This window comes from Rhipicephalus sanguineus, chromosome 5, assembly GCF_013339695.2.
Source record: "Rhipicephalus sanguineus isolate Rsan-2018 chromosome 5, BIME_Rsan_1.4, whole genome shotgun sequence".
Lineage (NCBI taxonomy): Eukaryota > Metazoa > Arthropoda > Arachnida > Ixodida > Ixodidae > Rhipicephalus > Rhipicephalus sanguineus.
Genome location: NC_051180.1, coordinates 110,194,118 through 110,216,902, shown reverse-complemented (window position 1 = coordinate 110,216,902; position 22,785 = coordinate 110,194,118). Strand labels below are relative to the sequence as shown.

General features: G+C 46.2%; 2 protein-coding genes across 2 annotated transcripts in view; both read left to right on the top strand.

Annotated features, from left to right (window-relative positions):
- The window catches only part of LOC119394131 (PTB domain-containing engulfment adapter protein 1), a 137,760-nt gene that overhangs the window by 67,611 nt on the left and 47,364 nt on the right, over positions 1-22,785 (top strand). The gene's annotated exons all lie outside the window — the stretch shown is intronic.
- The window catches only part of LOC119394132 (uncharacterized), an 81,725-nt gene that overhangs the window by 14,079 nt on the left and 44,861 nt on the right, over positions 1-22,785 (top strand). The window contains exons 6-9 of the mRNA XM_049416013.1: positions 3,146-3,281; positions 5,149-5,156; positions 13,217-13,311; positions 14,439-14,600. Coding sequence (XP_049271970.1) covers positions 3,146-3,281; positions 5,149-5,156; positions 13,217-13,311; positions 14,439-14,600 — 401 coding nt within the window. The remainder of the gene's footprint in view (positions 1-3,145; positions 3,282-5,148; positions 5,157-13,216; positions 13,312-14,438; positions 14,601-22,785) is intronic.

Here is a 22,785-nt window from a genome sequence, read left to right as displayed (position 1 = left end):
AAATGTGTCTTCATTTAGCTTAATTTTCCAACGTACTGCTGCATATGATGACTTTGTTGGAGACGCTACCATGTTCAAGTCTTTCAACGTGCCGCTTTCCGTAAGCCACGTCGAAAGTATAATTTTTCTTTGCTCGAAATGAACGTAACAAAAAACGAATGTGCACCATATTTATAGCCTGAAGTCTGATGATATTTAAATAAAAACAGTACAGGAATAACCTCAGGATAAATTGATATTTATTTGCAATTTAATGAATAATTACTACAGAGCACATATAAAGGTATTATGACATTACTTTCGTTGCAATAGAATATCAAGTGCCTGGACATAATGCATTGTAAATTTGACACATTTACAGACAGTTCTTCATAGGTGGCGTCTGAAAGGGTTATTTATGTGTTGTGCTGAACATGACTTGCATCACTGGATCACGCTCCCTAATGAACTCCAAGAAAGACTGTGGATGCCTTTCACTTGCCCTTATTTCAATAAACACTGTTCCTTTATTTGGGCATGATCCCAAATGAAAAAAAAAAGTCAATTACTTGTGGAAATATAGGCTAGTGTAAGTCATGTGTAATTTTGAAGTTCATTTGGCCCATAATTTGGTGTTGCGAATCATTGATGACACTAGTAAATTCTGGTGCTTAATTTTGCAAGACAACCAAGGATATTATCAAAATTTATCAGAAATTAGGCGGGGAGTACAGATACTTGAAAATTTCAGATACTGCTGATTATGTTTCTGATATTTTTATTTATTGAGAACAGATGTAATGATGTACGTGCGGTTGCTGATGCATTTATTTGTGTTTGTTTCTTTCTAATCTACAAATGCGTGCCAAAATTTGTGCTGCTGGCAGAGTTTAGCATGAAAAGTAAGCTTTGCCATAGGATGACAAAGCAGTGTGGTAAAGCCAACCTCAGTTGTAAGGAGTGCAGGTCTACAAGGTCGCAGTGTGTGCTTAGTTCGCTATAAAAGAGATTGGGGGAGGCAGCACAAAGGAGGAAAACTAAAATACAAGTGCTCCTTTGGGGGTATCAGGGTGGTTAGAGTCAGTGAATCAATTTACATTAGCTATGTCTGTCCACACGTTCCCACAGTGTAAGCATTTCAGTTGCTAGGTGCCTCAGCACGGCGTACCACACTCCTCTTAACGTCTTTCGTCGTAGCTCAATTGGTAGAGCACCGGACGCATAATTCGAAGGCTGCGAGTTCGGATCCCACTGACGGAAAGGGTGATCTTTCATGCACTTAATTGATTTCAATTTACGTCCAAACTACTACGCTGCGGATTAAGACAACAATTAATGCTCCCTATGCTTTCCTTGGCCTAATTGTCTGTTGGATTCATTTGGCTGTGTCTAACGAAGAAATGAGCCCCTCGAAAAAACTTCTCCTCTCGTTCCTCTTTACATCTTAGCATACAGTGATTGGTGATCAGCTACTGCAGTTTGTTCCCGGGTGAAACCTGGGACTTGAACAGACCATGTGGGTTGGGCCAGCACTATGCTTAATTTGCTGTTCGGATCTTATGACCGTGGGCGCATTACGCAGCCTTTCTAGTTGTTATTCAAATCCGGAGGATGTCTCCTTCCTCTTCTTCACACCCCACATTATATTTATCATTGCATTATATCACTGCAGTTGCAGTAGTTCAACTACTACTGCAGTAGCTTAATGCACTAGTTCACTACAGTAGTTCATGGCAAGATAATCAGAGTTCTCACACTAAAGAAAAACAGTAGAAAGGGTTTTACACAAAATCTGGGCTGCACAATTCAGATTTGCTTGTGACTCAGAGTGCAGGAAAAGAAACAAATTTTGTGTTCTTTTTTTGGTATTTTTTAAGGGGGGACATGGTGTGTGGAGATATTTTTTGTATCTTATGTCCAAACCTGATGAAATTAAATACACTTGTTTGGTTTTTCATGCTGATTTCAAATATACAGTAATTTTTCTTGTAAGCAAACTGGTTTACGAGATACACAAAGCTGCCTCTCTATTGTTTCCGGAGACAATAGGAAAAAAGCCATTCAGCAGAAAGTGAATATTATCAGATAGCTAGATACTACTATATGCAGTAAGTGCAATGCTGCAAACAGTTTTCAGATCGGATCATAACTAGTCATTCTGCAGATGATCGAAATTCGATGTTTGTACCATGACTACCGTAAAGAAAAAACAAAATCAATTTTAAAAAATCTATGAGCAGAAAATTAGAATTCTGCTCTCAGCACTTTGTCATACACAGCTTGGGCTTTATGTTAAAAAAGTAATTACAGCTCTAGCTCTTCTAGATCATGAGATATCACTCCGACAAGCTAAATAAATGACCCAAAAACATTTAACTTTCAGCTCGTCCTCGTTGCACAGATCTAAACTGCAGATGAAATACTGATCTTATAAGACTTCTCTTAGGCTTTACATGCGAAATAATAGCTGTAGATGTTAATAATATGATTAAAAAAACACTTTTTTCTTTGATGATTTTTGGTCTCCACAAGCCATGTCCCCCCTTAAAGCTGTCCGAACAGACCGTACACAACCATTTTATTTTGGTTGGGTGCTAGTGCAGCATTGGCCGTGCTCCTTTGTGGTTATATTTGGAGCACTGCACTGAACTATCTGAACTTTTGAGCTTATTGCTTGACTCCAGATATGCTGAGTGATGACTGATGTAAGCTCATGTGCATTTGTGCTAATGGCAGTTTGATGCGGTACAGTGATGCACAGGCTGGAGAGACCATGCATTTAATGTCGATTATTTATCAATTTTCTGAATGACTAAGGTTATTTAAGCTCAGTATTTACTGTAATGGCATGCTAGTACTAAATTTTACTATTGGCAGCATACCAACAAAGTTCCAAAACATGCAAAGAAATGCACTTGCATGTTATTTTTTGCCACTCAGTTTGGTACTTGCAGTGTAGTATTTGATTCGTACCTGACATACTGATATTCACGCACCCGTAGAAATTAATAGCAAAGAAAAACCTGCTGTTCATATTAAACCATTTCAGTTGATCAGCTAATTTCACATAGGATGTATGTTTAATTAATGCTTAAAACAGTGACAGGTGTTCAGCACCGAAGGCTGTTTACATGACATTCCTTTGAAGTGGGTGCATCTTTTTCAGGCACAATACTCCTGGACACGGTGTGCCTCTCTGAGTCTGCTCGGAGAACGACAGCCAAGGACTTGGAAATGGTGTCTAAGTTGCAAGCGGTGCTTCCCAGTGCTCCAGTTGCAGTGCTCCAGTTGCAAGCCACTGTGTAGAGCTAAGTCTAATGTTGAAGGTGAGTTGCTGCATATCTGTTGCCCTCATGAATTTATTTTTCTACCAGTCTGTATCTCTATACACAATCAAGATGGCCAGACTTGTGTGTCTGCTTGTTGCAGAAACCCGTGTGGATTTCTCAGAAGGGCTTTTTCTTTGCAATGTATTCAAGATTATTCCTTTGCAGTTGAAGGAGAATTAATCCAAGTCTGTGTATTGTATCTGGGACTAACACCTCTCCAGGTAGTAGTCGGACTAACACTTTCACCATCTTAGGTAACCAGGCTAGTAGGTTAGTAGGTTAGTGGATTACAGATATAAGTACAAAACTCTATACAGAGCAGCTTCACTTTTGTGATGTTTACCGTATTTACTCGCATAATGATCGCACTTTTTTTTAAAAAAAATTGACGCAAATTTCAGGGTGCGATCATTACGCGGGATAAATTTTCCGCGAAATATTTTGAGCACCGAAAACGCGAACAAGTCGCATATCGGAATTCTTATGATAGCTATCATGAACATAACCAAAAATAAAAGTAGAGTCTTTGTAATAAATGCACACATTACGCAGGAACTACATGCATTGCATATTGCCCTTTATTTTTTTTTATTCACTGACCCCCTAACTTTCATTCAGAGTTTGAAGCGTCACTGGCGTCAGTGTCGTCGCCGCTCGATTCCCTGTCGGAACCGGCAGTGTCATCACAGTCGCACAGAAGGTTATCTTCCGTTCTGTCGAGCGTGTTAGATACGCCTGTCTTCTTGAAGCTGTTGGCGACAGTTTTGCTCTTGCCAGTTTTGGTTTCGCGGAAAGCCCGGCGCGTGCTGTTGGTAGCCATGAGCTTCTCACGCTGATTTTTCCAATACCTAATTCTGATTTCGTCGACACCGAAATGCCTGCCGGCAGCGCGGTTGCCGTGCTCGAGCGCGCAATCAACCGCCTTCAACTTAAACACGGCAGTGAAACTCGCGTATCGCCCCATCGTGAACCGGCACTCAAACAAGCCCACGAGGCACATCTCGACAACGTTTCCTCTTGCTGTCATGAAACGTTTAAGAAAAGCCGCAGCGCCTCACATCGCTGCTTCACAAGGAGAAGGGCTACCTCACACGACGACGATGTTGACATTGCAGCAAGCTACCACAAATGCAGCAAGCTACCACCGAAACATCAAAACGAACCTTCGATCAAAATTAACGACAAAATACGGCCGCTGCCTCGCTCTCTGCGTGAGATGGGGCTGTAAAGAAGGTAGTCTATAACTTGCATTCCTTGTTGAAGTACGCGCCGATTGGAAGCATCAAGAGCAAATTGCAACCGAAGCGAGGTTCGGTGATGCTGCCATGTTGCCGGAAATCGTCACACTCACTTCCGGGCGACAAGCGATTTTTTTGGTTTCCCAAAAACCTGCGACGCGACAAGCGACGGCGATGGATGGCCCTCCGCGACAGCAAATCCCTGTCACTCGTCTCCGTCGCTCGAAAATCGCGTGCATGCGGTTGGGCCTTAACACTGCGGGATATCAAAACCACGTGATCAAAGCAAACATGGCGGCTGGCGGAGCTAAGCGAACGCCTTTTTTCTCGTAAGTCATGGAGGTCGTGAGTGCGTCATGCGCGCCAAAACAGTTTCTTCCGTCGAAATAATGAATTATTTCGTTTAAATCGGTAAATTTGTGGCAACAGCATAGCCATGTTTAAAGGACAGAAACAGAGATGGGCGCGTTCAGCTGCCACAGACGTAGAAACACATGGCGGGCATGTGGTGAAAACTACGGCATTTGTCTTTACTGCTATCCTAATACCGCACGCTTCCGCCAAGGGTGGGCAAAAATTAGGAATCTGTTTGGTGCATGCAGTTCACTTGGTGAGTCTTGAAGAGCCACTTACGTAACGTTCGACAGATGGTAAACATGATGATCATCAGCTAGACTTGGCACACGACATATCGCTGCGGCAAGTTCGGGGTGCGATCATTACGCGGGGGAAAAAAAAAAAACGAATTTTGACGACAAAATTTAGGGGTGCGATCATTACGCGAGTGCGATCATTATGCGAGTAAATACGGTATATGGCCAGTACAATAGCCTCTGATAGACTACGATAGACTTGTCAACTGCATGATGTAACAACCATAGCACCTTAGCAGCCAAGGTGTTGCACTGCTAAGCACAAGTGTGTGATTTCTATTCCCAGCCACGGCGTCCGCATTTTGATGGACGGGAAATACAACGATGCCCACTCTATGACGTGGCTTGCGTAGCAGAGAACATTTTATTCGAATTCTGGATGCAGCCAGTGGCGGATCCAGAGGGGGGGCGGTAGGGGCGATCGCCCCCCCCAAACACTGTGTGACACGCCCCCTCTCCCTTCCGTCTAGTGCCTGCGTCCACCTCCTATGTCAGGTTGCCCCGGCTACCACTGCCCAAATCGCAGAGGAAGCCGAATGGCTGGCTAGAGCGTCCGTTTCCAATGCGGAAGCTACCGGGTTCGATTCCCAGTGCCGGCGGACACCCGCCGGTTTTTCTAAAGAGTTGCCCCAGCCTGGCAGCTTGTGTTCTGGGCACTCTAGATGGTGCCCTCGTCTTTCCTCGAACTTCTTTCACCCCCTTTTCATCTTTTCCAACGATGACGAGCCTCTGTTCTGCTACAGTAAAAGCTCGTTAATTCGACACCCGTTAATTCGGAAATTCGGATAATTCGGACGGCTCTATTGGTCCCGGCCGAAGTGCATGTTAATCTATGGGACCAAACCTTCGTTAATTCGTCAGAATTGGGCTCCGCACCGCTTAATTCGGACAAATGTTGACGGCTGCCGCTACGCAAAAGTGTGGTAAAGCAGCGCTGCCACCACTGGAGCGAAACCGAAACCTGAGTGACATCGCCATCGTCATCAACTAGTGGGGGCGATCGCAGCGTCACCGAACGTCGGCGTCTTCTTTCTTCGCTCCACTGCGCCTCCGACGCCATTTTCCCTTGTGTTGTGTCGGCACCGTCTGTTCTTGCGGAGTTCTCTTTTTTTCCCCGTTGTGACCGTGTTTACATGTGAGGCCCGAGCATGCGGCAGTAGCTGACGATGGCATCGGCGAGGTGTCAGCCGAGTCCACCGACGATGACTGCCCGACCTTCGATGCTGTCCTTCCCTCAGATATGACCCTTCAGGACTACATCGCGATTGATGATTGACGACTGGTCTCCTGCCCGATCAAGAAATTATTAATGATGTCGCGAACTCATCGCACCTCACGGGAAGTCTCGGAGGCTCTTTTGATATTGGAGGACGTTTGCCTGAGCACTTCCGACAATTTGCGTGCTGTTGGCCATTTGGAAGAGTTAAGAAAAATTGTAATGTCAGCCGGAATCTGCGCGAAAACGCAGACGACCATTACAAACTACTTCAGCAAATAAAGGTATGCTTCTCCAACTTGATTTTAATGTTGTTTTTCCTGTTCATTCGTTAATTCGGCATTCGCTTAATTCGGACATTTTTTCCGGTCCCGTGAAATCCGAATTAACGAGCGTTTACTGTATTTTAATCCCCCTCTCCTGGACAGGAGGGTTGAGATGTTCTTCTCGACGACAGACGGTTACTATCCTGTACTTTTCTCTTCTTCTTTATCCAAGAATTTCATCTCACCCCCTATTGCTTCTTCAGCAAGAGGGGGTGGCAGCTCAAAGGAGCATTGACACAAAAAGTTTGGATCTTGTTTTTTCTACGACTCACTTATTATGGATGGAAAGCTCGTTTCCTGGAGCGCGCGACGGTTAATTATTTGTAGATGGTTTTATAGCGCCCAGCCGCAGTTTCGGTTTCAGAGAGCCCGGAGTGAACACAGAATAGTTATCATGTAAATAGTTATGTGTATCGAGTGGGCAGCTACCGTACCGCAAAGAGACAGCGAGAGACACACTATGCGACCACCCTCCCTCTCTGGCCACCCCACCGGCTACAATGGAATCGAGGAAGCCGGCCCAGCGCGTCGTCATTCCATCTGTGCCGGGCATCAGTGAACAGCTCTCCAGGGTCTTCGGAAAAAACAATGCACCTGCAGGTATTAGGCTGCCGAAGTTACTAGAACGTAGGGTATTACCGTCACTGCAGCATCTTGCTAAAACGTTTTAGTCTCACACGTGATCTCACCTTTCACTCCTTTCTTTCTTTATTCTTTCGGCCAAAAGCATGGGAGAGCTTCCACAGCAGCTGCAGGTTTTTCGGATTGCAGTCCTAATGCTGTAGGTTTGACGTTGCACTGCGCTTCTTACAGCGTAGAAGTGAAAAGAAAGTGGCTGCATTGCCTTTGTTTACGCCAAGGATTTCCACTCTCAAATTTGGCGGGAAACAGCAGTGCGCATTGGCAAGGCACAGGCAGCTGGCGGCTGTCCCACCGTCCTGCGAGTGTCTAGACACGCGCGTTGCTGCCCGAGTCGTGTGAATCTGGAGACTGGTACTGTGGTTGCCACTTGACCCGTCCCGGGAACACAAGGTAAACGTAGGTCACGCACAAATATATAGCTTGTGTTTAGAACTTTCGTTTTGATATCGTCACCCCTTGATTCTTTTGTTTCTGAGTTCAAGAAGACTTGAAACGCGCCTATCATTGCTATTTGCAGTATTGGAGATACCAGTCACGCCGGTATTCAGCCAAGTATATCCTGCAATTTGCCGTTATTCACCTGTTCAGAGCAGCCAAGAAATCCGCAAACTGACTATAGTGTATCTTTCTGCAGCCCTTCTAATGCAGTTACGAGGAATGTACCAATATCCTACAGAATCCGCTATAACGATATCATTGAATTAAGTACTTTTTTCTTCAGTATATTTTTTCCACATGTTAAAAACTTCAAGGTATGTTTTCCAAGACATGTGAAAGAATATGAACATGAATTGTTTTCTTTTGCATGAAATAAACGCTGCCCACGATTTTGTGTTCGGAAGTTTCAAAGGTGCTGAAGCAATGCCACACTGACTGAGGTAAATTTTCTAAAATACAAGCGATATGTTTCACGCTCATATATTCAGCATCTCTTGCTCATGCTCAGCCCGATATAATGTTAATACGCACATTGCGATTTATTCTTTCGGTTACAAAGTGCGCAGCTATTTTTTTAAGGTATTCCGCAGAAAGTCATTAGCAAGGCTTACGTAAATATGCGTAAGCACTGTGCCACTTGCTAATTTTCGTTGTCTATGATGCTGCTGCCGTTCTGCTTTGTCGTTGCTGTCTTCGTTTTACTTGTTAAAACGATGCGACGTACGCGTGGAGATGAGCAAGTGGAGCAGTGCTTTATTTATTTTGAAGCACTCTCTAAAATAAATAGTTTCATTTGCAACCGGCACATGCGCAGCTCCGAAACCACCTCCCTAAACTCGCGTGCCTCCCCTGGTCCGGCTGTCAGAAATGCTATTTCTTTATCGCTTAAAACCAGTGACGGTTCACTCACGCATTTCTCTCCTCGTTTCTTTATGCTCATGCCTTGTCGCCTTGAAATGTTTGACCTTGCTTCTCAGCGACTGAAAACGACCTGGAGTGGGTTGAGGGAGAGCAACAACGGTATTACGGTACCACTCTTCCTTTCTCGCTCGTTGTGCTTTCGCCGCTGCTAATTGCGGTAAAGGCATCCCAACACCACAAAAGCTTTTTCGAAATTTACTGTGTGGTGTCACGCCTCATTATTGCCTGTCAGCCCATGCATTCTTAACGATCCACCTGTCGTTCGGGAGACGCAGCTAGTGCGTCACTGGAACTGGGAGCGGACGAGCGAGAGAGGCGGAGCGCTACCGTAATCCCGTACCCTATTTGTGTACCATGTTTCCGTAACTTGATAAAATACTCTAATAGCGCACCGTGCACCTGCCGTGTCGTCTCTGTCGTCTGTTTGGCGCCATACGGATGATTTTTGTCCAAACGTATAATCCGAATACAAGTGCTGACAACGCGAGGTCAACGAGCCTCCTAATCCCCGGAAGGAGCGTGAGAGATGGCGGTCCTCAACCTCTGAAGTCTTGCGCGGTCAACGGGACATTGAATTTTGAAGTGCAGGTGTGTGCTCATCATTATGACACTACGAAGGTTCCAGGATTGGTGTAATCCTGGTGTGGTGACAGCGTGGAGAGAGGGAAAATGGGGTGGACTTCAATCTGCTAATTTAATCCGGTGCTGGTGCACCGGAGAGCACCGCACGTGCCTGTTCCCTGTGATCTGAATAATGTAAATTACTTGTCCATCAACTTATCCTGATGACTGCCTGGCAAGACACCAACCCGTGTTCGCACCGGCCGCGCAACCCGATTTCTAACAAGGGCTTGGCGCAGCAAAATGGGCATATATCTGAAGTGTGGTAGCCCGTAATTTGTAGTAATTATTCCAATTTATTAAGATTAGAAAACTGATTAGGACGAATTAGTGGAACCAATTTAAGTACAAATTAACAGTATTTATGCTGTGATTGGTTCTTTTAATAATAGTAACACTAAAAACAAAAGTGAGCCCCCCCCCCCCTCCGGTTTTCTTCAAGCGACCGCCCCCCCTAAAATGAGTGGCTGGATCCGCCCCTGGATGCAGCAGATATTTTGTAAGCCAGGCAGTGCTAGCTCCGATTGTTTCAAGGGCTCTATAGTTGTTGCTGCAATCGTGAAAATAACCTAGTAATACCGTGGTGGTTTGGTTGTGGCTTAAGAAAGTGGTGTAAGGCTCACTGCAAAGTTGCAGACGATTAAGGTGAGTGATGGGACGTGTTATATCAATCTGTGGACTTTAGTAAGATACCGTATTTACTAGGGGTGTGCGAATATTCGAAATTTCGAATATTTTTCGAATAGTGTTTGCTATTCGATTCGATTCGCACTGGAATTTTACTATTCGAACTATTCGAACTATTCGAACTTCCCAAAAACAAATGCAGTCAGCGTCCGATTGAAAGTGACCCCTTCAGATTTTTAATATGCTTCACCTCATTACACTCTTGTATTGCGGCAAAGCTGTCTTTCAAGCTTCTTTACGGTCGAATTTTACCAAGAGACAGTCAACGTCCGATTGGTAGTGGCCTCTAGATTTTCAATATGCTTCACCTCATCACACCCCGGTATTGCGGCGAAGCTGCCTTTCAAGCTTCGTTACGGTCGAACTTTGCCAAGAGACAGTCAACGACGATTGGAAGTGGTCACTAGCTTTTCAATATGCTTCACCTCATCACACCCCGGTATTGCGGCAAAGCTGCCTTTCAAGCTCTGCTACGGTCGCAAATGTACTAACTCAAGAAAACGCTGGTTCCAACATGGAGATGAAAGATATGGCAGAGGTGGGGGCTCAATTAATGCTGTTTTGGACCTGAAATTTGGGCAGGAAGTCAGAAAAATCGGAAGCCGACGCTTTTTAGCATCCAAAATTTCAGATGTTCTCATATATCGACGTCTACGAGGCAGATTTGGAACTCCGGACTTGAAGGGAGAACATCCTTGTCCGCCACATCAGTTGGGCTTCCACAGAAGTTGAAAGACGAGGACAGGATGATGAAATGGCATCTTTACCTATCACGGGTAAAGTGTCGTCGGCAACAGTTTGGTTGCGCCAAATCATGTACATAAATAGAATTCGGCCTCTACATTGCCTCATTCTTGATAAGACAACTATGAAACAGCAACTTGCCAGTGCTTCATCAATCTAGCGAAAAGAAACACTTTCATGTTGCTACCTCATAAGAATATGCTTAGGAATCCTCTCTAACTTTTTTTTCTGCAATTTCGCTTCGAAGTATTCGAAAAACATTCTAGAAATATTCGAGAAATATTCGAAAAATATTTGATTCGATTCGCACTCACACTTCAATATTCGAATTCGCTTCGCACCCAAAATTTTGCTATTCTCACAGCTCTAGTATTTACAGTAGAACCCCGCTGTTACGTTCCTCACTGCTGCGTTTTCCCGGCTGTTACGTCGTTTTCCGCCGGTCCCGGCATAGCTCCCATAGGATACAATGTATTGGGAACCCCGCTGTTACGTCGTAACTGTCGTACCGTTCCCGTATGATACGTCGCGAAGTGCGCTCGGAGCCGACCGAGTGACTACCGAAGAGAGCCGCCATGGTGCATTTTCACGCAGCTTGGCCTCGTTTGACCGTAATGTTAAGGCCCGAACACACGTACACGTTGCAGCGCGTCAACGCGTGACATTTTGACGCGGCGTCACGCCCTCTCCCTATGGGGAAGAGGGCGCGCGGCTACGCGAAACTGCGCGCCCTCCCTCTCCATAGGGAGAGGGCGCGGCGCCGCGTCAAAATATCACGCGTTGACGCGCTGCAACGCGTACGTGTGTTCGGGCCTTTAGCCGCATGAGAGGCGCAAGCAACAGAATCTTTCAATTGATGCAAACAAAAGCATGGCCTTCGAGATTCAAATTGCAAAGATGGCGTCTATGACGTAACTGCTCGCGAAAGCAAGGCCTTCGAGATTGGCATTTACTATTGGCAAAAGCATAGCCTTTGAGATTTGTATTGCACAAACATGGCGTGTATGACGTAATTGCTTGCGAAAACAAGGCCTTCGAGATTGGCATTCACTTCTGCCATCGCGTTGGCGTAGACTCATCATCATCGTTATTTGTCGGAGAGCGGGAGGAGTTCGAGCTGGTTGGAGCTCGCACGGTCGTGCGTGCGGTTCGCGGTCGGGGCGCTGAGCCGTGCTCCCAATTAGGGTTGCAGAAGTTGCGCCTTTTCCTTTCCTCAACCTCTCCTCCTCCTCCTTCGCGGTCGGACTCGCCGCGCCGGTCGTGATTGCGTGTGCTTAGTTCTTTCATGCCTACAGCTGTTGGTGTTAAAAAAATCACATACGTTGATTACATTTCTGTGGATGAGGCCGTCCTAAGCTCCGCGTTTCTATCCATCGACTAGATCGCGGCTGAGCGCGCCAATTTTCGTGCTGCTCGTAAGAATTGAAATAAAATTCTGTACCACTAAATATTTTGCCGTTTTTCCTGTTTTTCGGCTCTTACGTTTCCCGTCTCTTACGTTTATTTCCTACGGTCCCTTCAAAAACGTATCAGCGGGGTTCTACTGTACTCGAATCTAGGCCGGCCCCGATTCTAAGCCGACCCCCGAAATTCGCAAGGCCAGAAAAAAAAAAAACCTAATCATTGTACTTAAATCTAAGCCTACCCCCCCCCCCCCCCACTTTCGCACATTGTTCTTTTGAAAAAAACATTGGCTTTGATTCGAATAAATACGGTACCATCGAGAGGAAATGGTGTAGATTGTTACATTAATAGGGTGTATTTCATGTGAGTCAATCAACTGTAAGGGTACTGTCAAACACCTCTATAATAAAGGGTTCAAGACCTTCAAAATCATTCGTAATGCAGGTCATTTCATTGTAGAGGTGTTCGACTGTATATCGCCATCCGACTGTGGTTATACAGCTGTTTCTGAAAGTTTATTGCAGGGGCTAGAGTAGATAAACGAGCCTGTGCCACACTTACTGTTCATTGCGTTAAAGGAAGGTTTCAGTTTGTCGCACGTCTGGGGTGTTATACGTTTTGTAAAATGAATTCGGCATCCATTTTAAGGATCAAACGCACACACATGAAAACACTAATAGAAAGCAAGGTTGATAGTACTGATACGAGCTTGAAATGGAAGCATTCCAGCTTGCTCTGGACATAAGACAGGTCAAGTTAGTATCTACTTTTACACAGCAGACCTGCGACGTTGCTTTACTGTGCATTTGGATGATCTGTAATAATGTACAGATTTTTTTGGTACTTCAGTGAAATAAACAGTATAAAATAATTTGATGGCACCTAAAGCTATTGAGACTGCAAAAGTACTGCAAAGCACGTTTCTTAATACACAAAGTAAGAATTGCAGATTAATTCTAGAGAGTCGCCTACGGCATCTGTCACTCGTGTTAAAGTATCTCGTTTAAAATGTTTGCAGGCTTGACTTTGGATGAGCTCCTTCACAAGGACCTCAAGGTTGTCTGCTCATCCGCAAAGCGCATAGCATTATCATCGGTGCCTGGAGAATTAAAGGTACATGACTTGCATCTGCATTCAATGACACATGATGAAAGAGTAGTTTCAGCTTGCAACTTGTGTAAAACTTTTCTTTTCCTTTTCCACTTTAAGCCACCTGTCACAATGTTAGTAGCTAACACGCAGCGCCCTCGCGCGGCACTGTTGCTTTGTGTGTTGGGGCGTCACGCCTGGAGACTGGAAGAATGGGGATGCGGGAAAAATAAAGAGTCAGTTCGTGTTGGGCTCTCGTAGCGCCATGTCTCATTTTGCTATCGAGATCCTGATGGCCTCCTCGTATAGCTAGTCTCCGGTTATCCTCCGGCTATCTGTACTTGTATCACCGCCATAGCTCATTATACTAATTCGCTGCTCAGTGTATGCCATGTTAAGGGAGTTCGTGAAAATAGCCATTTTTGGTATCGAAAGTGAAGAAAACGCTGTCATTACCGCTCACTTGAAGTGACACGTGACCTCTGAGATAAGGAGGCTCCCTAACGTCTTTCTTGGAGGCAATGTGCCGGACGTATGTCATGGTGGCAACTACCAGATGTGCGCATTGTCTACTTAGGTGCTGTTTAAGGGCTGGCAGCAAAACAACAAAACAGCTTGATCATCATGAACCCTTGTCAAGAATGCTTCAGTGGCTTATACAACTCGCCCACAATGAACTTGGCCAAAGTGAAACTTCTGTGCAGTTGTTCCTTCAGACTTGGGTCCCTCCCCCCCCTCCATAAACTACTACACTCAAACCTCGTTATAACGAACACGGATATAACGAATTATCGGTTATAACGAAGTAAATGAAGAATAGTCTTGTCATAGCTACAGTGTTACAAATAAACGTTTATAACGAGTTTTCGGATATAGCGAAGTTATTTTCTTGGCAGATGCAACTTTGTTATACCGAGGTTTGAGTGTACTCCTTTCATCCCTATATGCTGTGTTAACGGTTATAGTCTCTCGCATCTAAGCTGAAGGACGCAGGTTAAATTCCCGGCTACAGCAACTGCATTTTTATTTGGGTGCATGTTAAAGAAGCCTAAATGGTAGGAATTAATCTGTAGTCCTGGACTACTCATAATCATATCGTGGTTTTAGCATATAATGCCTCAGAATAAATTTTTTTCCTTTCATTCCTCTAGAGCATCTGTCAGGAGAACACTATGGAGGCAGAGCTGGGCAAGTTCTGCAAGACGCACGGCTACAGTGCCCTCATCATCCTCACCATAGCCGTTGAAGAGAAAAGCAATTCGGTACGGAGGCAGCTAGCAGTCTTCTCTCCAGACATTGTGCTCAAGCAGCAGGTAATCTGTCTTGGCCTGGCTACCGTGTAACATATCGTAGCGGATAACATTCAATACTAGAAACGCATATATAAGTGTTATTGTGAGCATGATCTTGCGAACTGGGTCAGGATGTCAATTCATACATATTGCTACGTAGCTAACCCATCAAGAGCCAGACATTCTGCGTACAGAAGACGACAAAGAGGACTCGCCTGTCTGTCTGCTGTGGGTGCTGTCCTCCATCTTGATTGATGGTGTGCACATCAGTGTAAATACACTTGTAAATAGTCACGCCTCGTGTTATTTTACGTAACATCTTTGTGGTGGAGGCGCTGGTTGTTCCCTGTACCCATCACGAAGCTCCGCAACGGCCGTATCATCGCGGGTCCGACCATGTCGCAAGTAGACGGAACATCGTCGTCACCGCCTGCCCCTCCCGTGGCTTCTACCTACGTAGTCCTACCTCCTGCTCGTGATCCTGGCGTATTTTCCAGACAGGATGGCGTTGACATTGACAAATGGATCAACCTGTATGAACGGATCAGTGCCAGCTATAGGTGGGACCCGACCCTTATGCTCGCCAACGTACTTTTCTACCTTGATGGCCCACCGCGGGTGTGGTTCAAGACGCACGAAGCAGACATTACGAGCTGGGAATCTTTCAAAGAGAAGATCCGCGACCTTTTTGGCAACACTGCTGGACGGCAGATGGCTGCGCGGAATCAACTGGCAACTCGAGCACAGACCTCTACCGAATCGTACGTCGCGTACATTCACGACGTCATCGCCCTTTGTCGCCAGGTTGATGAGCACATGCCTGAGTCGGAGAAGGTATCGCATGTGCTTAAAGGCATCGCAGACGATGCCTTCAACCTGCTTGTTTACACCAACGTTGCCACCGTCAACTCAATCATCAAAGAGTGCCGACGGTTTGAACAAGCCAAGAGCTGCCGTATAACTCAGAGATTTACGCGGCTTCCCAACACGGCCGCAACCTCATCTTGTGAAGCCGCTCGCCAGCCGCCCACCTATGACAACGTCACACGCATTGTTCGTCGGGAGATTGAAGCTGCCTGTCCTGCTCCCATTCGACCACCAGTTTTCACAACACACACCACTGACCCTTCACAGCCATCGGTGGCCTTCATTCAAGCTGTGGTCAGGCAGGAGTTTGCAAACCTCGGTCTTCCATCCGCATGTCCCCTGACTCGCCCTGCAGTACGGCCTTACTCCCCAGGCAACGCTCACCGATCCTCTCCTACATTGCCCTTCCGCAACCCTACAGAATGGCGAACACCCGATGACCAGCCTATCTGCTTTTCCTGTCACCAGCCAGGGCACGTTTCTCGCTATTGCCGTCGCCGTTGGTCAAACCCACCACGCCAGACCTACCCTACCTACATGCGCCCTACCACTTCTACACGTTCAGCCGCTGCACCCTCCAATGTCTACTCGTCTTCTCACGAACCTCTCACCAATGACGCCACTTCGCCTGTTCGCCGCTACTCTTGCTCGCCGTCACCGCAACGCCGCCAATCCCGCTCTCCGCAGCCTCGACGCTTTTCCTCGCCGACCTTCTCTGGACGCTCGCAGCAGGAAAACTAGATATTGCAGCTTATGGAGGTGAAGCTGCAATACCATCGACGCCTGAAAATCCTCTACTGACGCTGCCCACACACCACAGCCTGCTTGAAGTAAAAGTCGACAATGTTCCTGTGACCGCCCTCGTTGACACAGGCGCGCACCTGTCTATTATGAGCGCTCCTCTACGCCGCCGTTTGCAGAAGATTATGATGCCGTCCACGACACAGGCAATACGTGTTGCCGATGGCGGTACTGTGGAAGTAATCGGAATGTGCACTGCTCGTGTCAGCATTGCCGGTCGTCACGCCGTCGTCCTTTTCGCCGTTCTAGCTCGTTGCCCTCATGACCTCATACTTGGCCTTGATTTCCTTTCGGCACACTCGGCCTTAATTCACTGTTCTTCTGGCACACTCAGCCTCGATCTTCCTCTTCTCACCGATACCTGTGAAAAGCCCGTCAGCCGCTTGAGCCCAACCACTTTTGTTCGCCTGCCACCTCGAGCAGTGACGCACGTCTGTTTGTCATCGACCCCTCCAGTTCCCGACGGCGACTGCATCGTTACACCTATAACTGACGCACGACTGACGCGCAGTATCACTGTGCCGCATACCATCGCCACTATAGTATGGCCGTAGTATGGCACTTGTAAATAGTCACGCCTCGTGTTATTTTACGTAACAATATGTACAGTCAAAGAGCAATTTTTCGGACATGCCCGATAATTCAGATAATTTTGGGACACTACCATGCACCTTATAGAGCCAGTGTATGAGGATGTCTGAAACTTAAAAGGGTCATGAATCACTTTTCCAAGTAATGATCCAATGACCTCAGTATCGGAGTTTACTGCTTCCCGAATCGATTGCCGCAAAAATTTCTCGAATCCGTCATGAATGAGCGGAGTTACGGGGGTTTGGCGCACGCTCTCAGCGCTTTCTCTCTTTTCTCGTGCTGACGAGCGCACTGGAAGCTTTACAGGGAGGGATGGCACGGGGGAAAGAAGTTACGTCAGTGCGCGTCATGAAACGAAATCGCTCTCCCGCTGTGATTCGCATGCGCGAGTGCGGCTACCGTGTAAATTTAGCAGACTGAGGAGTGCGGCGCGGGCAAATGGCGGCACCCCGTGGCAAGAAGCTCATCTCATCCGGCTATCGGCCAATAAGCATGCTATATCTCTTGCGACGTAAACTGGCAGATCCGCGATGTCAGCGTGCAGACGCCCCGCCCACCGACGAGAGTGAGAAGTGGCCTCTGTTTGAAAAGAGGGCGCCTGAGGAAACGGCAACTTCGCGCTCCGCTTGTGGCCTTTACGCGGCGCACACGATTGTAATATTTTGCAAAGCAGTTCACTGCCGTGTCAGCTTTCCGCAGGATGTGTTTTTTCAACAAGCCCAAGGGGTGCTTCATGACCCCTTTAAGGAGCTGAAACCTTTAGTCGCCTGATTTTTCAGACATTGCACTGCGATTGCAGGTCCTAAACAGTATTATTCGAAGTCACCATTGCCGCTATGTTATCCTGCAGCTTTGAACCAGCGCTGTCTTGCTTTGGTCTGGTTGCAGCTGTAGCAGTTCCCAAAAGTCAGCTTCGCTGTACTGCATAGGTCTTATGTGGTCAACCATGCATTGCTGTGAAGCTTATCGAAAATGAAAAGTGGGTGCCATTGCGGGAATAATGTCTTTAATTATATATATTAGATTGTAAAATTATACAAGACGGTAGAAAGTTACTCTTCATTGAAGTTTGTTACCTTGAAAATAGTTTAGACTGTTCTGCAGCAGCCTCCTAGCATGGTATCGTACCAAGAGCTTACACAGTTTCCTCTTTAAAGGGCAGGGAGAAACGATCTAATGGGTTACTGAAAAATTAAACTACACAATTAATTTATTTTGTTGCTTGCTTGATGTGTAACCCTTGAAGCTGTTGGAGCTGCTGTTACTGCCACATTGCTATTGGTACAGCCACAACAGGTTGCCATTTGGTTCACTCAAGCTGGCTTTTGATGCATTGAGAGCTTTGCCACCGATAACAAAGAAGGCATGTAGGATGTCATGACAGCTGTTCCTTCTTGAAGTTACGTCGTCCCCACTGTAGAGAAGAGGTGAACATGGAGATGATGGTTTAGAGTGAACACATGCTTATATTACAGAGTCGTAGATTGTCTTATAGGGAACCAGCGCTGGAGTTTCCGCAGCCGCCCTGGCGGTCAAAGCGCGCATACTCCAGCCGCTCCCGCGGACGAGAGTGGCGACAGGTTGAGGCGATGCGGGCGCGTATCGCCGAAACAAAACAAGAGGATGCTGGCGGTACTGTTGCGCATTCAACTGCCACAATACGTAGAAATGAGGAAGGACGTATCCTTCTATGTTTTTCCTTCTAAAACGTATGAATATGAACGGATGCGGGGTTGCATCCCGGCAGTCAGGCGAGCACAGTATGTTCTTGCTCTACTGTCTAGTGGCGTCGGGCTGATTTCTAAACCGAATTGCGCGTGTCTGCTAGATTTATTCGATAGTAAGGGCCACCAGTGGAAACCGGGGCCAACGAGAGGAATTTCATCGGTGTTTTGTCGTAAAAAAACGTACATATTATGCAGCATGCAACATATGTAACAATTTTTTCGTCTGACCACCACCAAGTTCATTTCTGATGCCACCGCGTGCAATGAATGATACGATAGGCAGGTAGTCTGCATCATTTGCAAACAGTTACGCAGAAGGAAAGCTGTCTGTCTACGAGATGTGTGCGGGGGCACGTTCGCGCCGAAGCCGCTGCAAAGTTATAAGAAATACGCCCGCGATGGATGCCTCCGTTGAACTTTACTTGTGCTACAGACAGAGTTGTCACGAACAAATCAGCGGACTACTCGAAGCTTAGCTTACTGGAGTCAGCCGATGCGGTAAAGCATCTTTGTGTATTGGCTTCCGCGGCGAAGTGCCATCGCAATTATATGCCTCGCTAGAAAAGCGTTAAATATCTTGGATTTTTACTCGCCGTTTAATTCGCCTAACGTACTGTGTTAGTTTTTTCGCTTGCCTTAGCCTGCTTAGAATAAACCTGTTTGATCAACATAGACACTTGCTATAGCGTTTTACGTGCCAAACAAGGTATGATAATGAGGCACGCCAAAGTGTGGGAATCAGGATTATTTTTGACAACCTGGGGTTCTTTAACGTGCACATAAATCTCAGTACGCGGGTGTTCTTTGTATTTCAACCCCATCGAAATGCGGCCACCGTGGCCGGGAATCTGTCCCGCGCCCTCGAGCATAACAGCGCGACACCATACGTGCTTTGCTAGCACGGTGGTTTGCTTGATCAACGTCCGCGTGCATACATACCGCAGGCTGGGCATACATACCACGGCAGAAAAACGTTGACGCAGATACTCCTTGCCTCTTATTTTTTTTTTACTGCAGTAGTGGGCAGCTGGTATCGACGCAGCACGTACTTATCAATGGAGGCTGTGAGCCTGCACTAGCTTGACACAAATCCCAGGGCGCAATCAGAAAATGGTGAGGACGGAGTCGCCATCAAGGCACAGCAGTGTCTCTTTGACGCCGTATGCACAGACGTAGTCTGCTCTGTAGGATTTGTCTCCGTTTTCCAATGCTTTCTTGAGAAAGTAGCCTTCAGACAAAGTTATTTTTTTTTCTAAACCATAGAGCAGTATCATTGGCGCAATGGCTGCTCGAGGTGTTCGCGCCAAAATGAAGCACGGGAACGGCACACGCGCGTGCGCTCACCGCGGTACAGTGCGGCCGGTCGTTTGAGTGCGAGCGGCATTGCCTCCGAGATTAGCCGGCGGCGCGGAGGCCATGCGAGCGGCTGAGTTATGTCGCGACTCCCCGCCAGGTGCCCTTTTTCGGCGCGCCACCTATCCAGCGCTGGTCTCCCATACCGGTATCACGCGGATGCTTTTGCTCTTAGTGAGGGCTGATCTGGATAGAATTTATTGATCATAATGAGCAATTGTCTCTGTTACATAGTGCAATGTAATCCAGATAGTCTGATGCAGATGTCAGTCAAATTGTGATCTGGGAGCCAGATCGTGATCGTTGTGCTCTTGACTGGAACTGATTGTAATTGAAGGTGACTGTGCAGCAGCACCTGACTCAGATTGAGCCTCATCCAGATCATCCCTGACCATGATCAAAAACTTGGAGGACGCTTGAGCTTCACCTTCAAGAGTAGAACGCGATAGCGTAATCGGACCCTGTTCGCATCGCCTTCTCAATTGCTAGCCTGGCTTCACTTCTCGGTGGATGCCTAAACTGTGCCGCAACGAAAGGAACGTCTCTGCGCCTGTAAATCAGCCCTTTCAAACTATCCTAGAAGGCCTACTGCAAATACAGTTGCGAAGTGCCCACGACGACATAATTCTTTCTTTTGTTAGTTGGCGAGGTACCCGCTACGGGTCTGTGAGGCAACATGCGCACCTGCACATGTTATTGATGCTGTTGTTGATAATGATAATTAATTATGCCTCTGTGCTTTGTAATTGACGGGTCTTGAAACCAACAACTCATTGCACAATTCACATGTTTTGACGCCTGGTGTGATTCTCTGCTTCTGCCACAAATGTGTTAATGACACTCCTCGGAACTAGGTTTGTGCGAATAGTAAATTTTAGGTCCGAAGCGAATTCGAAGCGAATAGTGATTTGGTCGAAGCGAATTCGTATAGTTTATATCACATATGATAAAGAAAAATGAGCATATTTGTCATGACCCAATTAACCAGAGCAATATTTTTAAAGTTGAAACAAGGCATATGCATATGTCATTCTTTTTGGTTCATTCAAAGGGAAGTGGAAGCAACTTTGAGTAGTAGCAGGATTTGACTTTTGGTAGAATGCAAGTGATAACCTGTAAAATATGTTACGTCTTAAAATTTACTATACTTAGAGCATATAAGCCGGTATAACGAGCTTTAGAACTAAAAAAATGATGAATCGATGTGAGGGTAATACAGTAAGACCTCATTAATTCGGCTATTTCGAAATCCCGCATAATTAGAAGGATTTCTGCGGCCCCGTATTTTGCAATGTAAATTTGAGTGGATAATTTGAAGCGGCGGTCAGTATGAGCCCGGTTAATTCGAAAACTTTGGGTGCTATGTGCAAATTCTCGATCCCGATTTAGCCGCAAATCCGCAGAAACGATGGCCCTTAGGAGCCACAAGGCAATGCAGTGTAGCGATACTAATGGGTGACAAGTGAAGCATCCCAGCCTCGCTGCTGCCAGCACAAGAAAAAAATAAAACAAAAGGCGGTCTCATGGTCAGCTGAAATGTGCGCCTGCATAAAAGACGTGCTTCACTGCAGCACAGCGGTGACACGCGGGCAGCATGACGCATGCTTCTCTCCACGTCAGTGCGTCATGATTTGCCCATTCTTTCTGGAAAAATGGAGAAATTAATAAAGGGCGGTCTGACGGAATTCGCGATGTATGCGAACCTGCGATTGGCGCTTGTTCCGGCAATTCGCGCACTTGCATTGTTGGCGGAGTACTTGCCTGCAACGCCTACTTCGAAAACTCAGTTTAAAAACTTCAATGATCATCTTTTCCGCCCAGAAAACAGGGCGAATTCCGTCACACTGGTCATTATTAAATTATTTATTTTAACAGAAAGAATGGGCGAATGGTCGCATCATGACGCGCTGACGCTGCGAGGAGCAGGTGACGTGCTGCCTGCGTGTCACCACTGTGTTGCAGCGAAGCATGTCTTTTTTTTTCCGCAAGTGCGCATTACAGTTGACCACGAGATCGTTTTTTTTTCCCTTTTTTTGGCGCTGGCAGCAGCGAGGCCCACCGTTTCCCCGGTTTAGTGGCAAAATTGGGGCCAGGTATTGCTGGAAAACATAACCTTTGTAGCCGCAAACTAGCAGGCACAGCAAACGACCACCTCTGATTACTTCCAGTAATTCAAAGTTCCTTGCATCCCGCTTTTTGTATGCTTGGTTAATTTGAAAACCCGCTTAATTAGATTTTTCACAGTACCAGTGACTGAATTAACGAGGTTTTACTGTATGTTCGTATAACCTTGAAGCGGAGCTTCGCGGCAGTGCAGATTTCTTCTGGAAAGGTGTATTCACTGTATAGCGCACTTCCACTGCAGTGAAACCACCTTTACAGGGGGTTACATGCAGTTTATATATGTCTATTCGTTCATTTCGAATACTTCAAAATTTCCTAGAATTTAAATTCGTTTCGAAGCGAATTCGAATACTGTAATATTCGTTCGAATATTCGAAGTGCTCGAATATTCGCACAAGCCTACTCGGAACACATAGCATTCGTATAATGTTTTTTTCCGAAGCAACTTCTATCATGGGCGTGGCTCTGTGGTAGGACAGCTGCTTGCCACGTAGAAGTCCTGGGTATGATTCCCACTCGAACCGAAGATTTTTTTTTTTCTTTATTTGCATATATCTTGAATTTTCACTCACGGACAACACTGATTTTTCGCTCACAACCAGTGACACCAACACCAGAATTTCTGCGAAACGAGCTCTTTAATGCTATTGCGTTCAAAATGCCTGTGTGATACTGGTGTTAGTGTAGTGCAGAGATTATTAACCAGCTTAGCATCCCAAACACTGCTCGTGTTCTATTGTAAA